Here is a 21,666-nt window from a genome sequence, read left to right as displayed (position 1 = left end):
CAACCCAAGGCAATGCGCAAGCAACGATACTGGATTCTCTCCAGTTTGATGAAGTGTATATTCGCAGCGGAGCGGAAACAGAAACACCCGTACTCCATCACCGACAATATCGTTGTTTGGTACAACCTGATCAGGTCTCCTGGGTGGGCACCCCACCATATTCGAGTTATTGTCTGGAGAAAATTGATCCTTTGTTGGCATTTCTGTTTCAGATACCTAATGTGACATCCCAAGGTACCTCGAGTCGAACCCCGAGAAGCTTCCTAGAAAAGACAACCAATTCAGTTTTCTCCGTGGAGAACTGGATACCCAGCTGGAGAGCCCAAGCAGACAAATTGTCCAAAGTATCTTATAATGGTCCTTGCAAATCGGCAGCTTTGGGCCCTGTAACAGAGACCACTCCATCGTCTGCAAGTTGTCTTAGAGTGCATGAATTGACAAGACAATCATCAATGTCATTCACGTAAAAGTTGTAGAGTAGGGGACTTAGACATGAGCCCTGGGGAAGACCCACGTAGCTAAATCGCGATGTTGTTAAATCGCCATGCGAAAAGTGTGTGTGCTTTTCAGACAACAGGTTTAGCAAGGAGTTGAAGGGAGAAAGTTTAGAAAAGCGTGCAAGGATCATATATGCAAGCTTAGAGCTCACCGGCGACTTAACTTTTTTGTCTGCTACCGTAGGAGTCGGTTCCGACAGGTACTTGTCTGGACATGCCGTAGACTCAGGTAATTCGCATTTCAGACCCTGACTCCTACGGTAGCAGACGAAAAAGTTAAGTCGCCGGTGAGCTCTAAGCTTGCATATATGCTCCTTCCACGCTTTTCTAATCTTTCTCCCTTCAACTCCTTGCTCTCCCTTGAGTACTATGGCTCTAAATATTGTAAAATATACTTCACCTTCCAGTCCGTTAATGCCGTAACAACTGTTGACTAATTGACTCAATAGGTCGTTAACAAAAATGGTTAACAAAAAAATGGTAAAAATAGGTTTAGCAAGAAGATATTTAAAAATATAGGTGAAAGACCATGCTGGTGCAGCTTCTCTGACAGAATGTTGATAGAAACTGAGTCAAAAGCCACCTTAATATCCAAGAAGACTGATGTCATCTGCTCTTTGCTAGCATAGGCCATTTGGATTTCTGTAAAAAGCAACGCAAAGCAATCGTTCATTCCTTTGCCTTTGCGGAAGCCAAATTGTGTATCTGACAGTAAGCCATTTGCTTCAACCCAATTGGCGAGGCGAAACAAGATCATTTTCTCGAACAACTTCCGAATACAGGACAGCATTGCAATCGGTCGATACAAATTGTGGTCGGGGGCTGGTTTTCCTGGTTTTTGGATGGCGATGATCTTCACTTGCCTCCAGTCATGAGGGACAATGTTTCCCCTAAAGAAACTTGTTAAATAAGTTCAACAAGAGCCTTTTTGCAGTGTCAGGCAGATTCTTCAGCAAGTTGAATTTGATTCTGTCTAACCCTGGGGCGTTATTGTTGCATGAGACGAGAGCAAGTGAGGAGTATCGTGAGGAGACGCGGCGCGGTATGATTTCTGTACCGGGACAGAGTCCGGACAGATCTTCTTGGCGAAAGCGAATATCCAACGGTTTGAATATTCCACGTTCTCGTTGGTACTGTTTCGGTTTCGCATACGTCGTTGTATATGCGGGAATGTGTCTGATTATTAGATTACAAGGTAAAATAAAAAAAGAGAAAAGGAAAGAAAGCAAACGAGAGGAAAAAAACAGACAAAACTTATCTGCAGTAACCTCGATTGTTCCGCACCAGCGAAAACAATACACTGGACTTGTCACCGGCACCAGCAAAACGGCAGCTAACAAACGAACAAAGGCTGACCTTCACTCACTGAAACTTACACACCGAACACCACTGTGAAGTATAACGATCTGCTCCGTTGAAAGGCTCGGAAACAACTGATGGAGCTGTATTTCTCATCGGTTGACTAGAAACACGAGCTTCTTTGAGGGAAAGAGAGGTAGTACTGAGTGTTGCTTCGGTAGAACTTATACCCTCCTTGGTACTACCTAGACGAACAAAAGTACTGGTAGACGGTAATTGCTATTCATCACGTGTTATTTGCCGTTTCCTTCTCACAAGCATCCTGTAGACGGCGCGCTCTATGGTATAAACCCCATGCTCTGAATGAAATGAATCTGAAATACACTAAACAACACGTTCCATGGCGACATGACCAGGAACTTTAGCGATATTTGGGAGCTCAATTGCTTCTAACATCACTGAAAACTAAATAGGGTGGATAAGCCCTTATTCATCTCATGAGTCAAGATGTCCCCCTGGTTCGTTATTAACTCGGCTTTCAGTGATTGGATCGCACTTAAATTGGTATAAATATTTTTCATTGGTTCCCAAAAAGTAGTATATTAAAAATCTGGTCTGGAAAAAGTTAAAAACTCGCGTTTGATCGAATCAAAAACTCGAGTACAACGCGTTCTTATTCATCGTACCATTCGATCTAATGCGTTGAATAGAGATAACCCGATCAGATTCACGGTCCGCGCGATCATTCAAGAAACAACACGGGAATATGAAAATGGCCATCCAGTTATAAAATCGAATTCATACGCGCGAAGTTACATACACGTTGGCACACGCGACGTACATTCGTCCACGCGATAGAACACCCAATATTTCCCAAAAAAAACGCCATCATGACAAGGTGAACGCTATAGCACTTAGAATCTGATCAACGCCGGCTCAAGCGCGAAAAAAATAATCTTTCATACCCACGCGTTCGTGAAATCCCTACGTTCGGACATCTGAGACGTACACTCAATATTACAATCAGAATCACGGCCTGCTGTGTTTGGCCTTAAGCCTTGTTTTAGTGGGTAACATTTCCCGTCTCGTCTGCAATTGTAGGGGGTGATTCTGACAGGGAGCCGTCACAACAACCACCTCCAGTAGGACCACCCTAAAAAAGAAGAAGAAATATTAGGTCAAAACGTGTGCTGCATTATATGTTCGTTCTGTTTGTGCATAAATTACTTAGAAATATTACCCTTAAACTGATTTTTTTACTAAAATTGCTAGTTAGCAAAACGTACGTTGAAATTCGATTTAGATCGATTATAGCTATTATAATTCCTTTTGTACTAAACTATCGACGCATTTGAACCCACGTCGAACTACTAGGTGAACTCGATCAACGCTTTCATCGTCGGTGTCGGTTGGTAGCATGATGGGAATATTTTTTCTCTGTTCTCACATTCGTTGTGTTGGAAAGTGACAATAGTTTTTGTCGATGGGGCTGGCGGTGTTTGCCATAGTGTAGATAGTTCCGCCGCCGCTGTACTCTATGATTTGTTTGACGTTCGTGTGCTAATGTTCTCGTTCAATCCGGGGAAAGACAAGGGTCCACATTGGGCGAATGCCGATACTACGATGTAGGAACTGCACCTGAGACAGCGACAGATTTATTTTTTTTCTCGCTATCTATTGTCCACATGAAGACTGTAGCTTATGATTATGTACGTTGAATGGCATAATATTGCGAATAATATACATACTAGACTAGCGACTGTGACTTGACTGAATCGGATTTATTTTCATCTTGAGCGATGTTTGAAATAAACATTTAACAAATAATCAGCTTATACTGAACTTTTAAAGACCAAATCCTTACAGACTAACATCGTAATTCTCGAAATTGGGAAAACATCAATTGACGCCCTATAAATTAGTTGATGATGCTTTTCTTAGCACACTATAACAAGAATCCCCATTCCACTTCTTACCCGATTGTAGCAATATCGTGTTGAACGAACGCCAAAGCTATTGACATCCACTCTACTATATCTACAGAACCAATACTCATCGATTTGTGTTTTTCTACCTTTTTTTTTTCTTTCGACAGGAAGTTCAAGTGCTGAAAGCCCTGGTCCTGGGCGAGGAAGAACGTGGCCAAAGTCAGTATCAGGTGATGTGCTTCGTGACTAAATTCCAGAAGGGAGATTTCATCACAGCCGATGCGATGGCCAAATTACGACAGGTAAGTCGGTCGCTGCCCTTTGCGCTTTACCGTTTCCCAACCTGCTTTTCCGTAGAGGAAGGATGGTTACTATCCGGTTTTATCTTAGAGGAGCATCTCGTGCCGTTAACGATAGAAGACTGCAATTTCCTGCCATACTTTTTCCGCTGGTATACGCTGTCACCTTCATGGTTTGCTCGTTTTCATCAAAAATTCAGCTACCTCTGATATAGATACGGTACGCAGTGGCGGATCCAGGGGGAGGGTCTTGGGAGTCCGGACCTCCCCCTCCAAATTTTTTTAACTTCTAGAGAAATTTTAAAATAGTTTATATTTTAAATTCGTTCTAAACTCATATTCATTCCGAACCAGATTCGACCACCAAAACTGATTTTAATAAAATGAGGTTATTACATATCACGTATTGTGCAATGAACATTTCAAAATCGAAATTTCAGACCCCCTCCGAATTTTTTTTTGGATCCGCTCCTGACGGTACGGTACGGGGTGAAGAAATGTCTTCTTGTTGATCTTCGACAAATAGTTCCAAAAACAGTGATTTTCACTTAATTCCTGAGGGAATACGAGAAAAATATTGGAGGAACTGAGTAGTATCAGAATTGAGAAGCGTGAATAGATGGTCTAATCCGTAGAATCGAATTAATTTTTCTGTTTTCCAACGTATCTTCATTCTACTTGTTTGACTAATTGCCGTTTTTGGTTTCAATTCAAACTGCTTCATGATTATACATTTTTACATCAGTTGAGGTTCAAATTTGACTCAGGTTCGCTTCAAGTAAAAGCCACATTAGTAAGGATTAAACGGAGCACAATCACCCTATTTATTGTGGGAGATATTATTAGAATTGTGATATACTAAAGTTATTTATTTGTGCGAACAAATTCGTTTGATCGACATTCGAATTATAATCGAGAAAGGTTAGACCACTTTACACGTCCCAAGCTCAAAAGTAGTTTTTCCCCTATCAGCAAACTTTCACCCACTTGGGAAGTGTCACTCCTTGGATAGTGTATAAAAACCGAAAGATGAAGTAAAGTTCTATCCACGGAAACGACGGACACAAAAGCAACTACTACGACGACGACGTTGGGAGTACGTGGAAATGTGCCATATTGTAGGGAAAGTATTTGACTTATTAAAAAAGTTGCTTCCGGCAAGATTATGCTCCGAGATGGAATGTGCTTCTTTATCGGATATGAACGTTCTGCTTAATCACGCAGCAAGTTTCTTTCGTTTGATTTCCATGCGATGGCCCACGATGATTTACTAAGACTTCTCGTTTATAAAAGTATGCCGTAAATTTAGGTATATGTATTAAGATAGAAGCAGACGCAATCAATTTTAAATTAATTTTTAATACGTTTATTGGACATAGATCAACGGAGAAGTGATTCTTTTCTGTATTTTCAAAATGTGAAAAATTAAAAACGTGTGCATTGATGGTTGTTCGTCAAATCTCGTGCACGTATCTTGCGCGTGTAGACCTATTCCGTGGCGGAAAAATGTTTGTTTGTAATTCACTTCTCTGCGTTCTCGTGCACGCCCATTAATTCGTCTTTAGTATTACTTTGGTGCTCGCAATCAGACGTTCTTTTTCGATTCTTGCACTTATGGTTCACGGCAAACCCGCCGCCTTCGATGTTAATAACTCGTTGATGGCAGGGCCGCGGAATTCTTTTTTCCCGAGTGGGTAATGGGTGTGATTCGGAGTAATTTCTACTCATATTGATGAAAGTTTAGACATGCCGTTTGTAAGTGAAAATGAAAACACCCTAATAATAGCTTGTATTCATTTGGAAACACCCTTTGTTAACGGGCTGTATGACCGACGGCTTAGCGAAAATGTGTTTATTGATTACTGATACTACATAGAACATTAGTACAGCTAAGTACCAATCACTCCATTCTTTTCAATTTCGTTGCATCCACCTTCTTTGGTGGATATTGAAGCCCGCATGATAATATTGACTAATGGAGAGGTATCTCCGACAACCGAAAGAGAACGATTTGAATATTTCTCTGATAACAAAAATAATGCCGATAAGTCTCCTTTTCAATACAAACAATATCCATCTAATACAACCGGCCCTTGGACAGTCTACTTCCGGACCAAAGAAAAGCTATTTAACATCACCCATATATCGCGTGATCTAACTAAACAACACTCGGGAGTGTACGAATAAGCATTTGTATACGTACCCGCCCGGGAAGTAGAGATTGATGGTGTAGACTCCTGGAGGGGCCTTAATTGCGAAAAATGGCATAGGCTCCTTCCAGAACCCTTCGCTTCAGTCAGTGAAAATTCTGGTATGCAAGCAATTGCGTTATCGAGAACAACAATCGAGAAGTATAAGAAAACAACTTATTTTCCATTGGCCTCATTTCGAGGTTTTCGCCGGATCTGTTATTCCAAACTTTTTTCTTTTAAACGGGGCTCGTCTAGCTGTTCGCTTTTTGGTGCATGACCTACCTTTTTCCCTACTGTGGAGAGACTCTGCATGAACTGTCGACATATCCCACATATAAATTAGACGGGGAAACATTGAAGCATTCTTTAGAGGTCCACTCCGAGAAGTAATGCTAAAGAGGGCTACGCCACCGGCCACGACTAATTTCTACGTTCACTAAAGAGCGAGATTCTGACAATCCCATTGAGGGAACATCTTGTAATGTGCCTATAAATTTTCGAAAGAGGAGAAGCATTTTCTCTCCTGAGCTTCCTCGTAAACGCCTGAAAGTGTGCCTTGATGGGTGCTGTTACAAAACCGAAGTGGGTACGTCACTCCTATTATTTTCCTAAGTTTTACACAATGTATTTGCATTATAGAAAATCTGGTTAATTTTCGACGTAGATCTTCCACAATTTTAACATTATTCGTCAGAGCCACAAAAACACTATGTAGGAGCGTTTTAGGGATCAAAATTTGCTATTTTGTCAATCGGATTAGCCTTTGTTCGGTACCACATATTGTAGTTGTCGCTTGTCAAATCCGAATCAAAGGCAAAGACTTATTGATATTGTTTTCATACTCATCCCACCTCAGCTGGTTCTAGGTGACTTCAACTTCCACAGTAAGCCATGTGCTTGTCTTCACGATGATAACCGATCTATCTTTATGCATGATATTCACAACAATTTCAATATGACCATCTTGGCTACGATGGAAATGGCACGAACGCCAACTCCACCATCTCGTCCTAGCGCGTTAGATTTATCATTGTACTCGACCTCGCTACATTTGGTGTGCCTATTGATTCAAATTGATTCGAATCAAAACAAGAAATTTCTCTGGCGTACAACGTTTTGACTGACTTGATTCAGACGAAACCAAAAATCTTACCAGATTACCAGATACAATTATTAGTTTGAATTCTTTCATATTGCTTCATTAAGGGTAATGAGAAGGTGGACTACATTGGGTCATGTCCAATCATGGTACGTCGAATGCACATCTTCAGAGTATTGGGGTCAGGGAGAACGGTCTATGCGCTTGTGGTGGCGGTTATCGCAACATTACACATGTTGTCTGGTCGTGCGCCTAGTGTTCTAGCGCCAGTTATCCGATCCTGTATGTCTCTCATACACATATTTTTTAAACCCCCGAGAGATATCCGAATTTAATTATCTCTTCTCTTTTGGTTGACATGCTAACAGCTTCCTGGAAATCTGAATCCCAAGAGTTCCCAGCGGATCCAAGGAGGCCAGTTGGTGATGGTTTGTTTCAAACTTTCGAGTGGGTAATTCCCCCCTCGGTAATTTTCAAGTGGGTAGTGCTACCCATACTACCCGCATTCCGCCGGCCTGGTTAACGGCTGTGGTGCGCGGGCTAATTTTTTTGCGCCATTTCAGCCAAGAATAGGACCACTGGGAACTTGCTCCCATATCGTAAGAGGCGTCTAACAACATGCTAGGAGTTCCTAGGTCAAGGTTTTGATCCGTTCCGAAGACTTAACCTGGATGGACCTTAAGTTTTTGCATCATAGCCTTTATCCATTCTATATTGTGTAAATCACTAACATATAGTCACCTTTTTTGATTCGCTATTCCCGATTGTGTACCAACGTTTTAGGTTTCTTCTGGCGGTTGCACAATAGCCGTAGAGGATGAAGTCTAATTCTACATTAAGTGACAGCATGTATTAATATACCGGCTCTTCCACGCTAAGGTATAACTTCCAAAGCTTTGGTTTAAAACGTATTTAAAAAACTACAAGGGGCAGCCCTATGGGGTTGCACGAGCTGTAGACGTAGGACTATATTACTTAATGTAAAATATTTATTTTCTTAGTACATTTATAGTAATAAAAAATCAAACATATTTCTTACGTACACACTTAAAAATATTTACATCTCGTAAGATGCACATAAAAGGAGCGTCGCCATTCACTTGAATTTACATTCAAGAACATATAAAAATGAGCTTTGTTCACAATTCTCCATCTCCATTCAACCGAGTTCTACATTAAAAGAGACACAATATTTTATTTCACATGTCAAAACATGTAAAATCCCATTATTAGACAGCAAAATACGTTGCAATTTTGTTTACGTTAAATGTAACTTCCATTTTTTCTATGTGTGTATGGTTTAATCACAACCAATCAACATCGAATATTACATATTGAACCAAACCTTCTTGGTTATCAGGTCATTTCATTTGTAGTAGGTAATCGAATCCGATTAAACTTATTTAAGAAGATCTGAAGAAAGAAGACAGACAACTGTGACCGAACTAATACCTGGAACTAAATCTTTATAGCATAAGATTAGCTTGTAAAAACTTTTCGATTGTGTGTGGTAAAAAAACCCCGACCAGTGAAGAAAAATCAAATTTTAGACAATATAATCACATTTCATATATAGACCAAGCATTCTAGTTATATTTTGCCATTATTGTAACTTTCCTAAAGCACGCATACAAATAAGCCGAATGCAGTGGTCTTAATCATATATCGAAACTGTAAATATACAAGAATCGAAAACAATTTTATATATGGACAAGATGCGTTTTTGCAGCGGTTTTTCAAGTGGCAGTGTATTCATTCATAAATTGGCTTTGTAGTATGTACCTATTAGTAGAATCAAAATACTACAGGCTGAGTGAAAATGAATCACGTGAAGGGAAAATGAATCAATGAATTGATCGAACGTAAATAATAAATTTTCGATGTGCAATTTAGTAACAAATTAGATCTACCAACCTACACATTCGCCTCAAACATTAAACCCAAGCGCACAAAGCAAAATGAATCAACGCTGATGATGATGGATAGAGCGAAAGAGACAACTAATACCACGACACTATGCTAACCGTGTTTGCAAATGGAGCTCGCATGTACAAACTATTTTGTGCACGAATAATTATACATAAAAGTGTGCTGGAAACGAGCACAACACAATAGATAGCATAGTGTTTGAACGGAGAAGCTCAATCGCATTCACTGGGTATCGTGCCTCCACAGGTAGTGGAACGGACTTCTAACTCAGCTACTCTGGCTGTGAAAACACACAGCACAGTGATCTGCTTCGTCTGCCTTGCAACCGGCAACTGAGCTGGTCTTGCGAAATCCGTCCGTTTAAATAGTCGATGATGACGTCATTCATAGAAGCGTAGCGCGCTAGGTACACAAATCTCGTGCTGGACTAGGGAAGCGCTATCTTCTGTGTGTTAATGCGCGATATTTTGACTAGGTTGCTAATTATTTAAATTTTTAATGCCATGATATCAAAAATCTTTGGGTTTATCTATTGGAATCTATTCTTAGAAGTATTTCGGGGTGATGCGCGCAAAAAGTTTGAAAATTTATCGTGAGATAGCTGAATTATATGCGTTTAAAATTAGACCACTTTTCCTTACATACCATTTTTGTAGAATTTGCAACGTTCACCCCTATATCGAAAACAAAGACGTAGTCCTACGTCAAAAGCAAAATTTCAAGCAGGAAATTTTTTGAATTGGCCTAAGATGAAGCAAAAAGTTTTTTGTGTGGCAAGCGATCTGTAGATGTGTTAAAACAAGCCAGTTTTTTAATAAATCTTGAATCGTCTACCAACATTTGCTGTTTGAACATTTGAGCGCTCCAAAACTTCACTCTGTCAGAAAATGTAGGGCCATCGGAAGCTAATACTTCGTAAAATCGCACTCCTGGTCCTTTCTTCAAAATCATCCAGTGCAGTACTCTGGGTCACTCTTTAGAGTTTGAACCGCTCATATGGTAGTCGGTCTTCTCCCATCCATTCTTCTTATGGACCGCCGATGCATCAAAAACCCTTGTCGTTGTGTTTATTATATTTATTACGCATGTCGTTTGCAATTTGACATTTAACCCAATTATGGAAACGTGTCCGATAGAGAGAGTGGAGATGCCAACTTGTCATTAACATTTCGTAGTGAATTTTCACTGGGTAGGATGCGTCAACGCGTGACTGGATGGACTCCGATTAACGCAAGGATGTGTAAGTAGAGGATCAAAGGCCGTTTCTTCAACTACAGCATCATCAACGTACACTGCCCACACGATGAGAGACCCGACGACGAGAAGGAAGCGTTCTGCGCGAAGCTGGAGGAGGTGTAAGACGGCTGTTCGCAACGGGGCTTGAAAACCGTCATCGGTGATATGAACGCTCAGGTAGGACGGGAGGTAATGTTTAGACCGGTAATCGGGCCAAACATCTTGCACACCGTATTGAGTGGCAGCGGCCAACGATGCGTGAACTTCGCAGCCTCCCGAGCCATGGTAGTCCGAAGTACCTTATTCCTGACCAACGCACCGGAAACCAAATCGATCACGTTCTAATCGAAGTGCGACTCTTCTCTGATATGACCAACGTTCGTACCTACCGCAGTGCGAATACAGATTCGGACCATTACCTAGTTGCAGTATGCACGCGCTCAAAACTCTCGACGGTGTACAACACTCGTTGTAGTCGGACGCCAAGGCCCAACATCGCGCAACTTCGGGACGCCGGGGTTGGCCAAGACTACGCACAGCGGCTGGAAGCAGCACTACTCACGGAAGAATAGCTGGGCGCAGCTACTCTTTGAAGGCTGGAGGGAGATCCGTTTCGTCATAGGAGGTACTGCTATGGCGGCACTAGGTACAGCGATTCCGAATCGCGGAAACGACTGGTTCGATGACGAATTAAGCAGTTAATAGAGGAGAAGAATGCAGCACGGGCGAGGATGCTGCAGCACGGAACGAGACAAAATGTGGAGCGATACCAACAAGCACGGAACCTCGGTCTTCCGAAGAAAGAAGTGCCAACAGGAGGAACGAGATCGCGAAGCGATGGATTAACTGTACCGCGTAAACGACACAAGTTCTACAAGACGCTGAACAGTTCGCGCAAAGGCTACGTTCCGCAAGCCGATATGTGCAGGAACTTAGACGGCAACCTTCTTACGAACGAGTGTGAGGTGATTGAGAGGTGGAAGCAGTACTATGACGAGCACCACAACGGTGAAGCAGCCGAGGACGAAGGCGGAATGGCAACGGATCTTGAAGCACGCGCAGAAGACGATAGGCTGCCGGTCTTTGATCTCCAAGAAGTCAAGGAGGAGATCGGTCGGCTGAAAAACAACAAAGCTGCCGGTGTAGATCAACTACCCAGCGAGCTATTAAAATACGGTGGTTAAACACTGGCTAGAGCGCTGCACTGGGTAATCGCCAAAATTTGGGAGGAGGAGATTCTTCCGGAGGAGTGGATGGAGGGTGTCGTTTGCCCAATCTACAAAAAGAATGTCAAGTTGGATTTCTGCAACTAGTACGCGATCACACTACTGAGCGCCGCCTACAAGGTCCTCTCCCAAATTCGCCGAGTATCACCATTTGCAAGGGAGTTCGTGGGGCACTACCAAGCGGGATTCGTAGGTTCCCGCGCCACCACGGACCAAATATTCGAGATTCATCTGGTTCTGCAGAAGTGCCGCGAATACAACGTGCCCACACATCATTTGTTCATCGATTTAAAAATCGGCATATGACACAATAGAGTGGCTCGAAAATGACATTTTTTCAGCACAGCACTTTTTGAGTTCCTTTTGTGGTCCCGAATGCCTGTGCAAAGTTTGGGAGCGCACATTGTTTTAAAACGTCGTTTTCGTGCTAAAAATGAATATCGTCTAAACCGTTGACTTTAGAAATATAGTTTGTTGGGAGAAGTTTTTGTTCTTATGTTTGCGCATCCACAAGTGTATACCGTTCAGTGATTAATGCACCTATAAGTGATATACGAAATTTATTTTCCGAACGAATTAAGATAGAGACTTTGTGTCTTCGGCAAAGTTGTAGAAAATGTTACTACAAAAGAAATTGTTGAAGACATCATATATCTAGTTTTAATAGTTTACATGTTATGGAACATATTATATGAAAGACCCCATAAAATAAATTTTTTCATGATAACTTTTTAAGACATTCTCCTATCTTCTTGGAATCTTCCACAAAGTTGTTTGCGGTATCGAAACACATATTTTTGCCGAACATAGTTACTTCCCATCTGTTAAATTTAAAGAGATTCCAAATTATGCGATATTTTTGGGGTAACTTCCACCTCGAACGTAAATAATAAATTTTCGATGTGCAATTTAGTAACAAATTAGATCTACCAACCTACACATTCGCCTCAAACATTAAACCCAAGCGCACAAAGCAAAATGAATCAACGCTGATGATGATGGATAGAGCGAAAGAGACAACTAATACCACGACACTATGCTAACCGTGTTTGCAAATGGAGCTCGCATGTACAAACTATTTTGTGCACGAATAATTATACATAAAAGTGTGCTGGAAACGAGCACAACACAATAGATAGCATAGTGTTTGAACGGAGAAGCTCAATCGCATTCACTGGGTATCGTGCCTCCACAGGTAGTGGAACGGACTTCTAACTCAGCTACTCTGGCTGTGAAAACACACAGCACAGTGATCTGCTTCGTCTGCCTTGCAACCGGCAACTGAGCTGGTCTTGCGAAATCCGTCCGTTTAAATAGTCGATGATGACGTCATTCATAGAAGCGTAGCGCGCTAGGTACACAAATCTCGTGCTGGACTAGGGAAGCGCTATCTTCTGTGTGTTAATGCGCGATATTTTGACTAGGTTGCTAATTATTTAAATTTTTAATGCCATGATATCAAAAATCTTTGGGTTTATCTATTGGAATCTATTCTTAGAAGTATTTCGGGGTGATGCGCGCAAAAAGTTTGAAAATTTATCGTGAGATAGCTGAATTATATGCGTTTAAAATTAGACCACTTTTCCTTACATACCATTTTTGTAGAATTTGCAACGTTCACCCCTATATCGAAAACAAAGACGTAGTCCTACGTCAAAAGCAAAATTTCAAGCAGGAAATTTTTTGAATTGGCCTAAGATGAAGCAAAAAGTTTTTTGTGTGGCAAGCGATCTGTAGATGTGTTAAAACAAGCCAGTTTTTTAATAAATCTTGAATCGTCTACCAACATTTGCTGTTTGAACATTTGAGCGCTCCAAAACTTCACTCTGTCAGAAAATGTAGGGCCATCGGAAGCTAATACTTCGTAAAATCGCACTTCTGGTCCTTTCTTCAAAATCATCCAGTGCAGTACTCTGGGTCACTCTTTAGAGTTTGAACCGCTCATATGGTAGTCGGTCTTCTCCCATCCATTCTTCTTATGGACCGCCGATGCATCAAAAACCCTTGTCGTTGTGTTTATTATATTTATTACGCATGTCGTTTGCAATTTGACATTTAACCCAATTATGGAAACGTGTCCGATAGAGAGAGTGGAGATGCCAACTTGTCATTAACATTTCGTAGTGAATTTTCACTGGGTAGGATGCGTCAACGCGTGACTGGATGGACTCCGATTAACGCAAGGATGTGTAAGTAGAGGATCAAAGGCCGTTTCTTCAACTACAGCATCATCAACGTACACTGCCCACACGATGAGAGACCCGACGACGAGAAGGAAGCGTTCTGCGCGAAGCTGGAGGAGGTGTAAGACGGCTGTTCGCAACGGGGCTTGAAAACCGTCATCGGTGATATGAACGCTCAGGTAGGACGGGAGGTAATGTTTAGACCGGTAATCGGGCCAAACATCTTGCACACCGTATTGAGTGGCAGCGGCCAACGATGCGTGAACTTCGCAGCCTCCCGAGCCATGGTAGTCCGAAGTACCTTATTCCTGACCAACGCACCGGAAACCAAATCGATCACGTTCTAATCGAAGTGCGACTCTTCTCTGATATGACCAACGTTCGTACCTACCGCAGTGCGAATACAGATTCGGACCATTACCTAGTTGCAGTATGCACGCGCTCAAAACTCTCGACGGTGTACAACACTCGTTGTAGTCGGACGCCAAGGCCCAACATCGCGCAACTTCGGGACGCCGGGGTTGGCCAAGACTACGCACAGCGGCTGGAAGCAGCACTACTCACGGAAGAATAGCTGGGCGCAGCTACTCTTTGAAGGCTGGAGGGAGATCCGTTTCGTCATAGGAGGTACTGCTATGGCGGCACTAGGTACAGCGATTCCGAATCGCGGAAACGACTGGTTCGATGACGAATTAAGCAGTTAATAGAGGAGAAGAATGCAGCACGGGCGAGGATGCTGCAGCACGGAACGAGACAAAATGTGGAGCGATACCAACAAGCACGGAACCTCGGTCTTCCGAAGAAAGAAGTGCCAACAGGAGGAACGAGATCGCGAAGCGATGGATTAACTGTACCGCGTAAACGACACAAGTTCTACAAGACGCTGAACAGTTCGCGCAAAGGCTACGTTCCGCAAGCCGATATGTGCAGGAACTTAGACGGCAACCTTCTTACGAACGAGTGTGAGGTGATTGAGAGGTGGAAGCAGTACTATGACGAGCACCACAACGGTGAAGCAGCCGAGGACGAAGGCGGAATGGCAACGGATCTTGAAGCACGCGCAGAAGACGATAGGCTGCCGGTCTTTGATCTCCAAGAAGTCAAGGAGGAGATCGGTCGGCTGAAAAACAACAAAGCTGCCGGTGTAGATCAACTACCCAGCGAGCTATTAAAATACGGTGGTTAAACACTGGCTAGAGCGCTGCACTGGGTAATCGCCAAAATTTGGGAGGAGGAGATTCTTCCGGAGGAGTGGATGGAGGGTGTCGTTTGCCCAATCTACAAAAAGAATGTCAAGTTGGATTTCTGCAACTAGTACGCGATCACACTACTGAGCGCCGCCTACAAGGTCCTCTCCCAAATTCGCCGAGTATCACCATTTGCAAGGGAGTTCGTGGGGCACTACCAAGCGGGATTCGTAGGTTCCCGCGCCACCACGGACCAAATATTCGAGATTCATCTGGTTCTGCAGAAGTGCCGCGAATACAACGTGCCCACACATCATTTGTTCATCGATTTAAAAATCGGCATATGACACAATAGAGTGGCTCGAAAATGACATTTTTTCAGCACAGCACTTTTTGAGTTCCTTTTGTGGTCCCGAATGCCTGTGCAAAGTTTGGGAGCGCACATTGTTTTAAAACGTCGTTTTCGTGCTAAAAATGAATATCGTCTAAACCGTTGACTTTAGAAATATAGTTTGTTGGGAGAAGTTTTTGTTCTTATGTTTGCGCATCCACAAGTGTATACCGTTCAGTGATTAATGCACCTATAAGTGATATACGAAATTTATTTTCCGAACGAATTAAGATAGAGACTTTGTGTCTTCGGCAAAGTTGTAGAAAATGTTACTACAAAAGAAATTGTTGAAGACATCATATATCTAGTTTTAATAGTTTACATGTTATGGAACATATTATATGAAAGACCCCATAAAATAAATTTTTTCATGATAACTTTTTAAGACATTCTCCTATCTTCTTGGAATCTTCCACAAAGTTGTTTGCGGTATCGAAACACATATTTTTGCCGAACATAGTTACTTCCCATCTGTTAAATTTAAAGAGATTCCAAATTATGCGATATTTTTGGGGTAACTTCCACCTCAAATAACTCGTTCAGGAGCAAAAAGGAGCAAACAGCATCATAACAGGCTGAAAATTATAGCTTTATACTTTTATATTCGCTCAATTGTTAGTCGACGCGATTCTCTTCGAGTATTATGTTCAATTCAACATCCCATCGCAGTGGTTTTAAATGAAATATTCAAGCGCACTGCAATAAGCAGCTTCATCTTTTTATGGTAAATTGCATAAAATATATTCATCGATGTCCAAAAAAAGGAAAAGAGAACATTGACCACAATCAAGATCAAAATACGAAACGTATATCGTGCGTTCGAGAAGTATGTCAAGTGAAATTTAAACAATCAGTGGATTCTAGTAAACTGGAAAAAATTATGGAAATCCCACCAGAAGGTTTGTTAATGTCTTTCGTGACATTTATAATGGAGCTTGATAATTTATAATGAAAATATCGACATTATTAAACACATCCAAATCTACACTTAGATTTTTGAAAAGAAAACCATATGCATTGCATGTTATAGGCGAACGTGTTCTACGCAATTTACCATAAAAACATGAAGCTGTTTGTCGCAGTGCGCTTGAATATTTCATTTTATACCACTGCGATGGCATGTTGAATTGAACATAATACTCGGGAAGAATAGCGTCGAATAACAATCGGGTCACTATATGAAAGTAAAAAGCTAGTACTTTCCGCATGTTATGATGTTGTTTGCTCCCTTTTGCTCCTTAACAAATTATTTAAATTACCCCAAAAATATCGCAAAATTTGGAATATCCTTTTAAATTCAACAGATAGGAAGTAACTATGTTCGGCAAAAATATGTGTTTTGATATCGTAAACAACTTTGTAGAAGATTCCAAAAAGATAGGAGAATGTCTAAAAAAGTTATCATGAAAAAAATTATTTTATGGGGTCTTTCATATAGTACGTTCCATAACTTGTAAACTATTAAAACTAGATATATGATGTCTTCAACAATTTCTTTTGTAGTAACATTTTCTACAACTTTGCCGAAGACACAAAGTCTCTATCTTAATTAGTTCGGAAAATAAATTTCGTATATCACTTATAGGTGCATTAATCACTGAACGGTATACACTTGTGGATGCGCAATCATAAGAACAATAACTTCTTCGAACAAACTATACTTCTAAAGTCAACAGTTTAGACGCTATCAATTTTGAGCACGAAAACGACCTTTTAAAACACTGCACAGTGGCGGATTTGCCTAAAAACCTGGCCAAAAGTCGAAAATTGCATGGTAGCATTTTGGGTTCTAGTACATATATTGTCCTTCAGATGGTGCTGCCGCATGCTATTTTAAGTGAAACGCTCCAAAATTTCCATATTTGAGGTGTTGGCATATTCAAACAGTTTAAACCATCGCGTTTTGCTTATATTTTTTTATCGAGTGCTCGAAATATCAGTATTATTCAAATGTAGCTGGATTTTGATAAACTGGCGGTTTTGAATATGGAATAATGGAAATTTATGCTGAAGGTATATTATTTATTTATTTGTATTGATGTCAAAAGATATTATCTTGTTTGTTTATTGAAAATGTCAATAACTTTCACGATTTTGTAGCAGACGGTTTCAGCACACATTTTTGCCACACTATTGAAATACTTTTTTGTCCACGTATGTCCACTATGTTTCAAGGCAATTTGTGTTCCTTGAACGATTCTCCTTTTGGAACATTATAAAATACTTGCCTGAATTTGCCCGTTTTTGAGTAATCTTTGGTTAAGTGGAGATGGAGACGGATTATAAGATTTTCAGTTTGAAATTTAGTCTCGAGCTTTTAATTACTGCTGCACCTCCCGTTGTCGTAGCGAGTCGCACAATACTGCATTTTGAACAGGAAGAATTGTGTATTTAGTGGTGAAAATTTCATCGAGATGCATAAATATTTTCAAAATTTATCGAACGTGGAACGCAAAAGACGTAACTAATTTTGGTCGTTCATATTGAAAACCAACGAGGTCAACAGAAGTGATCGCCAAAGGATTCAAATTTCAAAAATCGATTACGGATACCATGGTTAAACGTTACCGGGAAACTATGACGTTTGATCATGCAAAGCAAAACAAATCTAGAGGTGGAATATACAACTTGATTATACGAGCGAAAATCAGTAGAGTAGTGCAAAAGAATACTGGTATCTCCGGCCGTGATTTGGATAAAATCTCACTTTGGCGTACACTGCAGCTTGGCGAATATGTTTTTTAAGAAAGTTGTCAGTCGTAAAATGTCAGCAAACATGACAACAAAACGTGGTTGCTCAAAACTATATTAGGAAGCAGTACAAGCATGTTCTGACCAAGTATAACGCATGCATTTAAATAGACTCGTAATCTAAATAATTCATCGTAATAATGGACTTTGGGCAAATCCTCGGTCCAACAATTTAAATGAAACTATGAACCTTCGTGAATTTCACTTGTTTTCGTATTTTTGTCATATTCATTTTTTAGTTACTACAATTTACATGCAAACTTGTTGTCAATTTTCACTCCAAGCATTTCGTCGCAGAATCGGCATATTTTGTATTATTTGAAAAAAAAAATACTATGTTTCGTTCTTTGAAAAATAAGTTCATTGCACAGCAATTGAATAATAATCATACAGAGAGTTGAAAAGTTTTATAACTATGTTGTAGAATATTTCAAAATAAATAGTTTGAAATGACTAATAACATTAATTCTCATAAATTCATTTGAATTTTGAATTTTGAAAATCTGACTTCAAAATCGTAATCTGCGCCGTGGTATGTACCTTTGCAGGTCAATCAAAACCATTTTCGACTTTTGGCCAGGTTTTTAGGGAAATCCACCACTGTGCACTGTTCCTAGTGTTTACGATACTTCGGAAAAAAATCAAAAATATGGTTTTGATAGCACATTCTTATAAAGCGATGGTTGGGGGGGGGGGGTAAATTGCTGTACGGTCACATGTTTGAATTATTGGCGCAAAAATTGCCTTAACGTGATATAGCCTGAAAAACAAAGTTATGTTCAAACAATAAACCATGACTCGTTCTACAAGATAGTCAGTGGATCGACGAGCACAAAACATTTATTGTCCTTTCCAGCATCTCATTCAACTCGTACCAGCGTTTAAAACAATAAAATGTGTACAAAAATGAGTTATGTATAGCTCCGAAATGTGGGAAAACTTATGCCCCATGTTTCGTTTCCCGCATAGTTATACACCATACGAGTTGCCGTACCATCTATGTAGTTTGTAGTCTAAATAGATGGTGAACTGTTTGATGATCAATACGTGGTTTGGTTTGTTTGTGCTTTCCGTGTTCTTTCTACGAAATAATATTGAATCAAGGAGTGAATATAATCGTTTTAAAGCTTCCTTGCTGAAAATATTTTGCATGGGGAGAGCCAGCACATTCATTTTAATTTAAACGTACATTAAAGTCTACCTCAGATTACGAATAGAAAACAATCCCTCCCACCATTCTGTGCTCCACGTATACTATAACATACTCAACTCTCGACAGAGACAGACGTTCATCCTTAAATATTTACCCGTTTCAGAAAAATCCCAGCACCATCCGAACGCCGGAGGAGGACCGGGGCAAGGAGAACTACACGATGACGGGCTGGGTGCAGTTGGATCGAGCATCGCCCATTTCCCGCCACATAGCCCCACTGTGTTCAGAAGCCCCGGACTCGACGTACGCCCGGGACGTCGACCTCAAGGCGTGGGCCGAACTGCCAGGTGAGTCGAAAGAGCTACGAAAACTCTACAAGTCCACCTCCCGTGCCAACGGGGGGAGCACAGGGACTGCCAACGGCGGCAAGTTTTGTTTGATGGCGCAAATTTATCCCCGGCACGTACACTCTCTGTCTTCCTTTTTCTTTGTTATTGCATTGTCAAATCTGTTGATTCAGGACAAAACTTTTCGTCGGTGGGATAGGTGGTGGGGTGGTAGCAGGTGGGGTAAAAATGATGCGTGCCGAGTATTACAGATTGGCTAAAATTTACGCCTCTCTGTTCGTTGTTGGTATTAGAAGATTAAGTAGGGTGATTCTACAAGGCAATAAACAATAACGAACAAAGTAAAACACGGCGATGAATTATCTGGTAGGGTAGATGTTTCAATAGTAGTGATACTATAAGGAAAATGCCTATAAAAAACCGTGGAAGATCTACGAGTGATACTGACTTATATGTTTACCAATCAGATATAGTAATGTGAATTGAAAATTTTCAATCCCTATTGCATAGCGAAAATTTTCAATATGGCATTAAACTTATTAGTATACCTAAACCAATTGATCCACTATGTATCATATAGATATGTATTGCATATGAAATGAACCTCTATAATTTAAACCACTAAAGGTGCAAGATAAAAGTTGAAATTTCAAGTATATGTATTATTTCTTACTTCTTTTTGGTAAATTTGAAGGATAATACCTTAATGGCTTGATTCTAGTTTGCTCTATTAGTACACAATATTTGAGCAATTTGAGATTTACGAAAAACAAAATTATTATATTAATCACTAAGGAATAAAACACTATACATCGAAAATTTCGTCGTTCAACTCATTAGTAAAGTTTGGAGCACTCTAGGTAGAGTTCAATCAAAATGAATTTGACGTATCCAAACGAACAGAAATCTGTCGTATTTATATTGTGAATACGTCAAACATCATACTGGTCAGAATGGATACCATGTAGGGTTGTGGTACCGGTAATACCGGTACCGAAAATCCCGGGAATACCGACCCATTTTTGGTACCGTAATACCGGTACTGAACGAAAGCCAGTACCGGTATTTTCGGTACCATACATTTTTTTATGAAAAATATGTGGACTCTCTAGGGGGACCTGTTTCAAAATATCGGTCTGCAAGATGACTTTTAATTATATTAATTACCTTCTATAAGTTAAACATTACTAGCTCCCGTTGTACTGAACAGTACGTTTAAATTCCTGCTTTATTTTGTAGAAATTAAATTTAATAGATCTTGTACTAAATTTCAATATATTCACATCTAGCGTAAGGGACGTTATAATTTGCCTTGAATTTTTTTTATTAGCGACATTCTGATAGGTTTTATTATTCTCTGGGTGGCGCGTAATAAGACTATGGTCTAAGTCATGTCTTTGGTTTGCTCTTTAACCTTCATTTATAAAAGAACGAACAGCGATTTAGTAGCTAACAATTTTAGAATTGGTGAACTACTCCAAATGGAGCGATTTGTAATTATTGGTGATCGGAAAATTCAGCAAAACTCCATAGTTTACAGGAAAACAAGGAGCCTTAGTATGCAGGTCGAAACCAATTTACAGAAAATCAAGAGAGGAACTGCGAATAAGCTGCTCGGATTTACTGCCATTCTCGCTTTGATTTACTGTAGTTAATAGTATTTCTTACAATTACCATCTGTTGAAGTCGACAAAAGTCGCACCGCTTAGCAGTTATTGATTTCAAAGTGGCCTAGATTTCGAAATAAAAGAAGGTGCCGCATACGAAAAATATTTTCTGTTGAAATGAGTCATGCCATTCCGAATCAATTGAAAACAATAAACATACTTTTTTGATCAGCACAAATCAATCATCTGAGAATAAGGTCATCAATTTGAGCATTCAATTTCACTTTGAAGCTTATTTCGAATTTAAAAAAAAAATATTCGAGTACCGGTACTTTACCGGTA

The 21,666-nt window shown here is 40.4% G+C and overlaps 1 protein-coding gene across 1 annotated transcript in view; it reads left to right on the top strand.

Annotated features, from left to right (window-relative positions):
* The window catches only part of LOC131681125 (out at first protein), a 353,771-nt gene that overhangs the window by 291,830 nt on the left and 40,275 nt on the right, over positions 1-21,666 (top strand). The window contains exons 3-4 of the mRNA XM_058961836.1: positions 3,892-4,026; positions 19,534-19,717. Coding sequence (XP_058817819.1) covers positions 3,892-4,026; positions 19,534-19,717 — 319 coding nt within the window. The remainder of the gene's footprint in view (positions 1-3,891; positions 4,027-19,533; positions 19,718-21,666) is intronic.

The sequence above is a fragment of the Topomyia yanbarensis genome, chromosome 2 (genome assembly GCF_030247195.1).
Source record: "Topomyia yanbarensis strain Yona2022 chromosome 2, ASM3024719v1, whole genome shotgun sequence".
Classification (NCBI taxonomy): Eukaryota; Metazoa; Arthropoda; class Insecta; order Diptera; family Culicidae; genus Topomyia; species Topomyia yanbarensis.
This window is presented reverse-complemented; position numbering and strand designations above follow the sequence as displayed.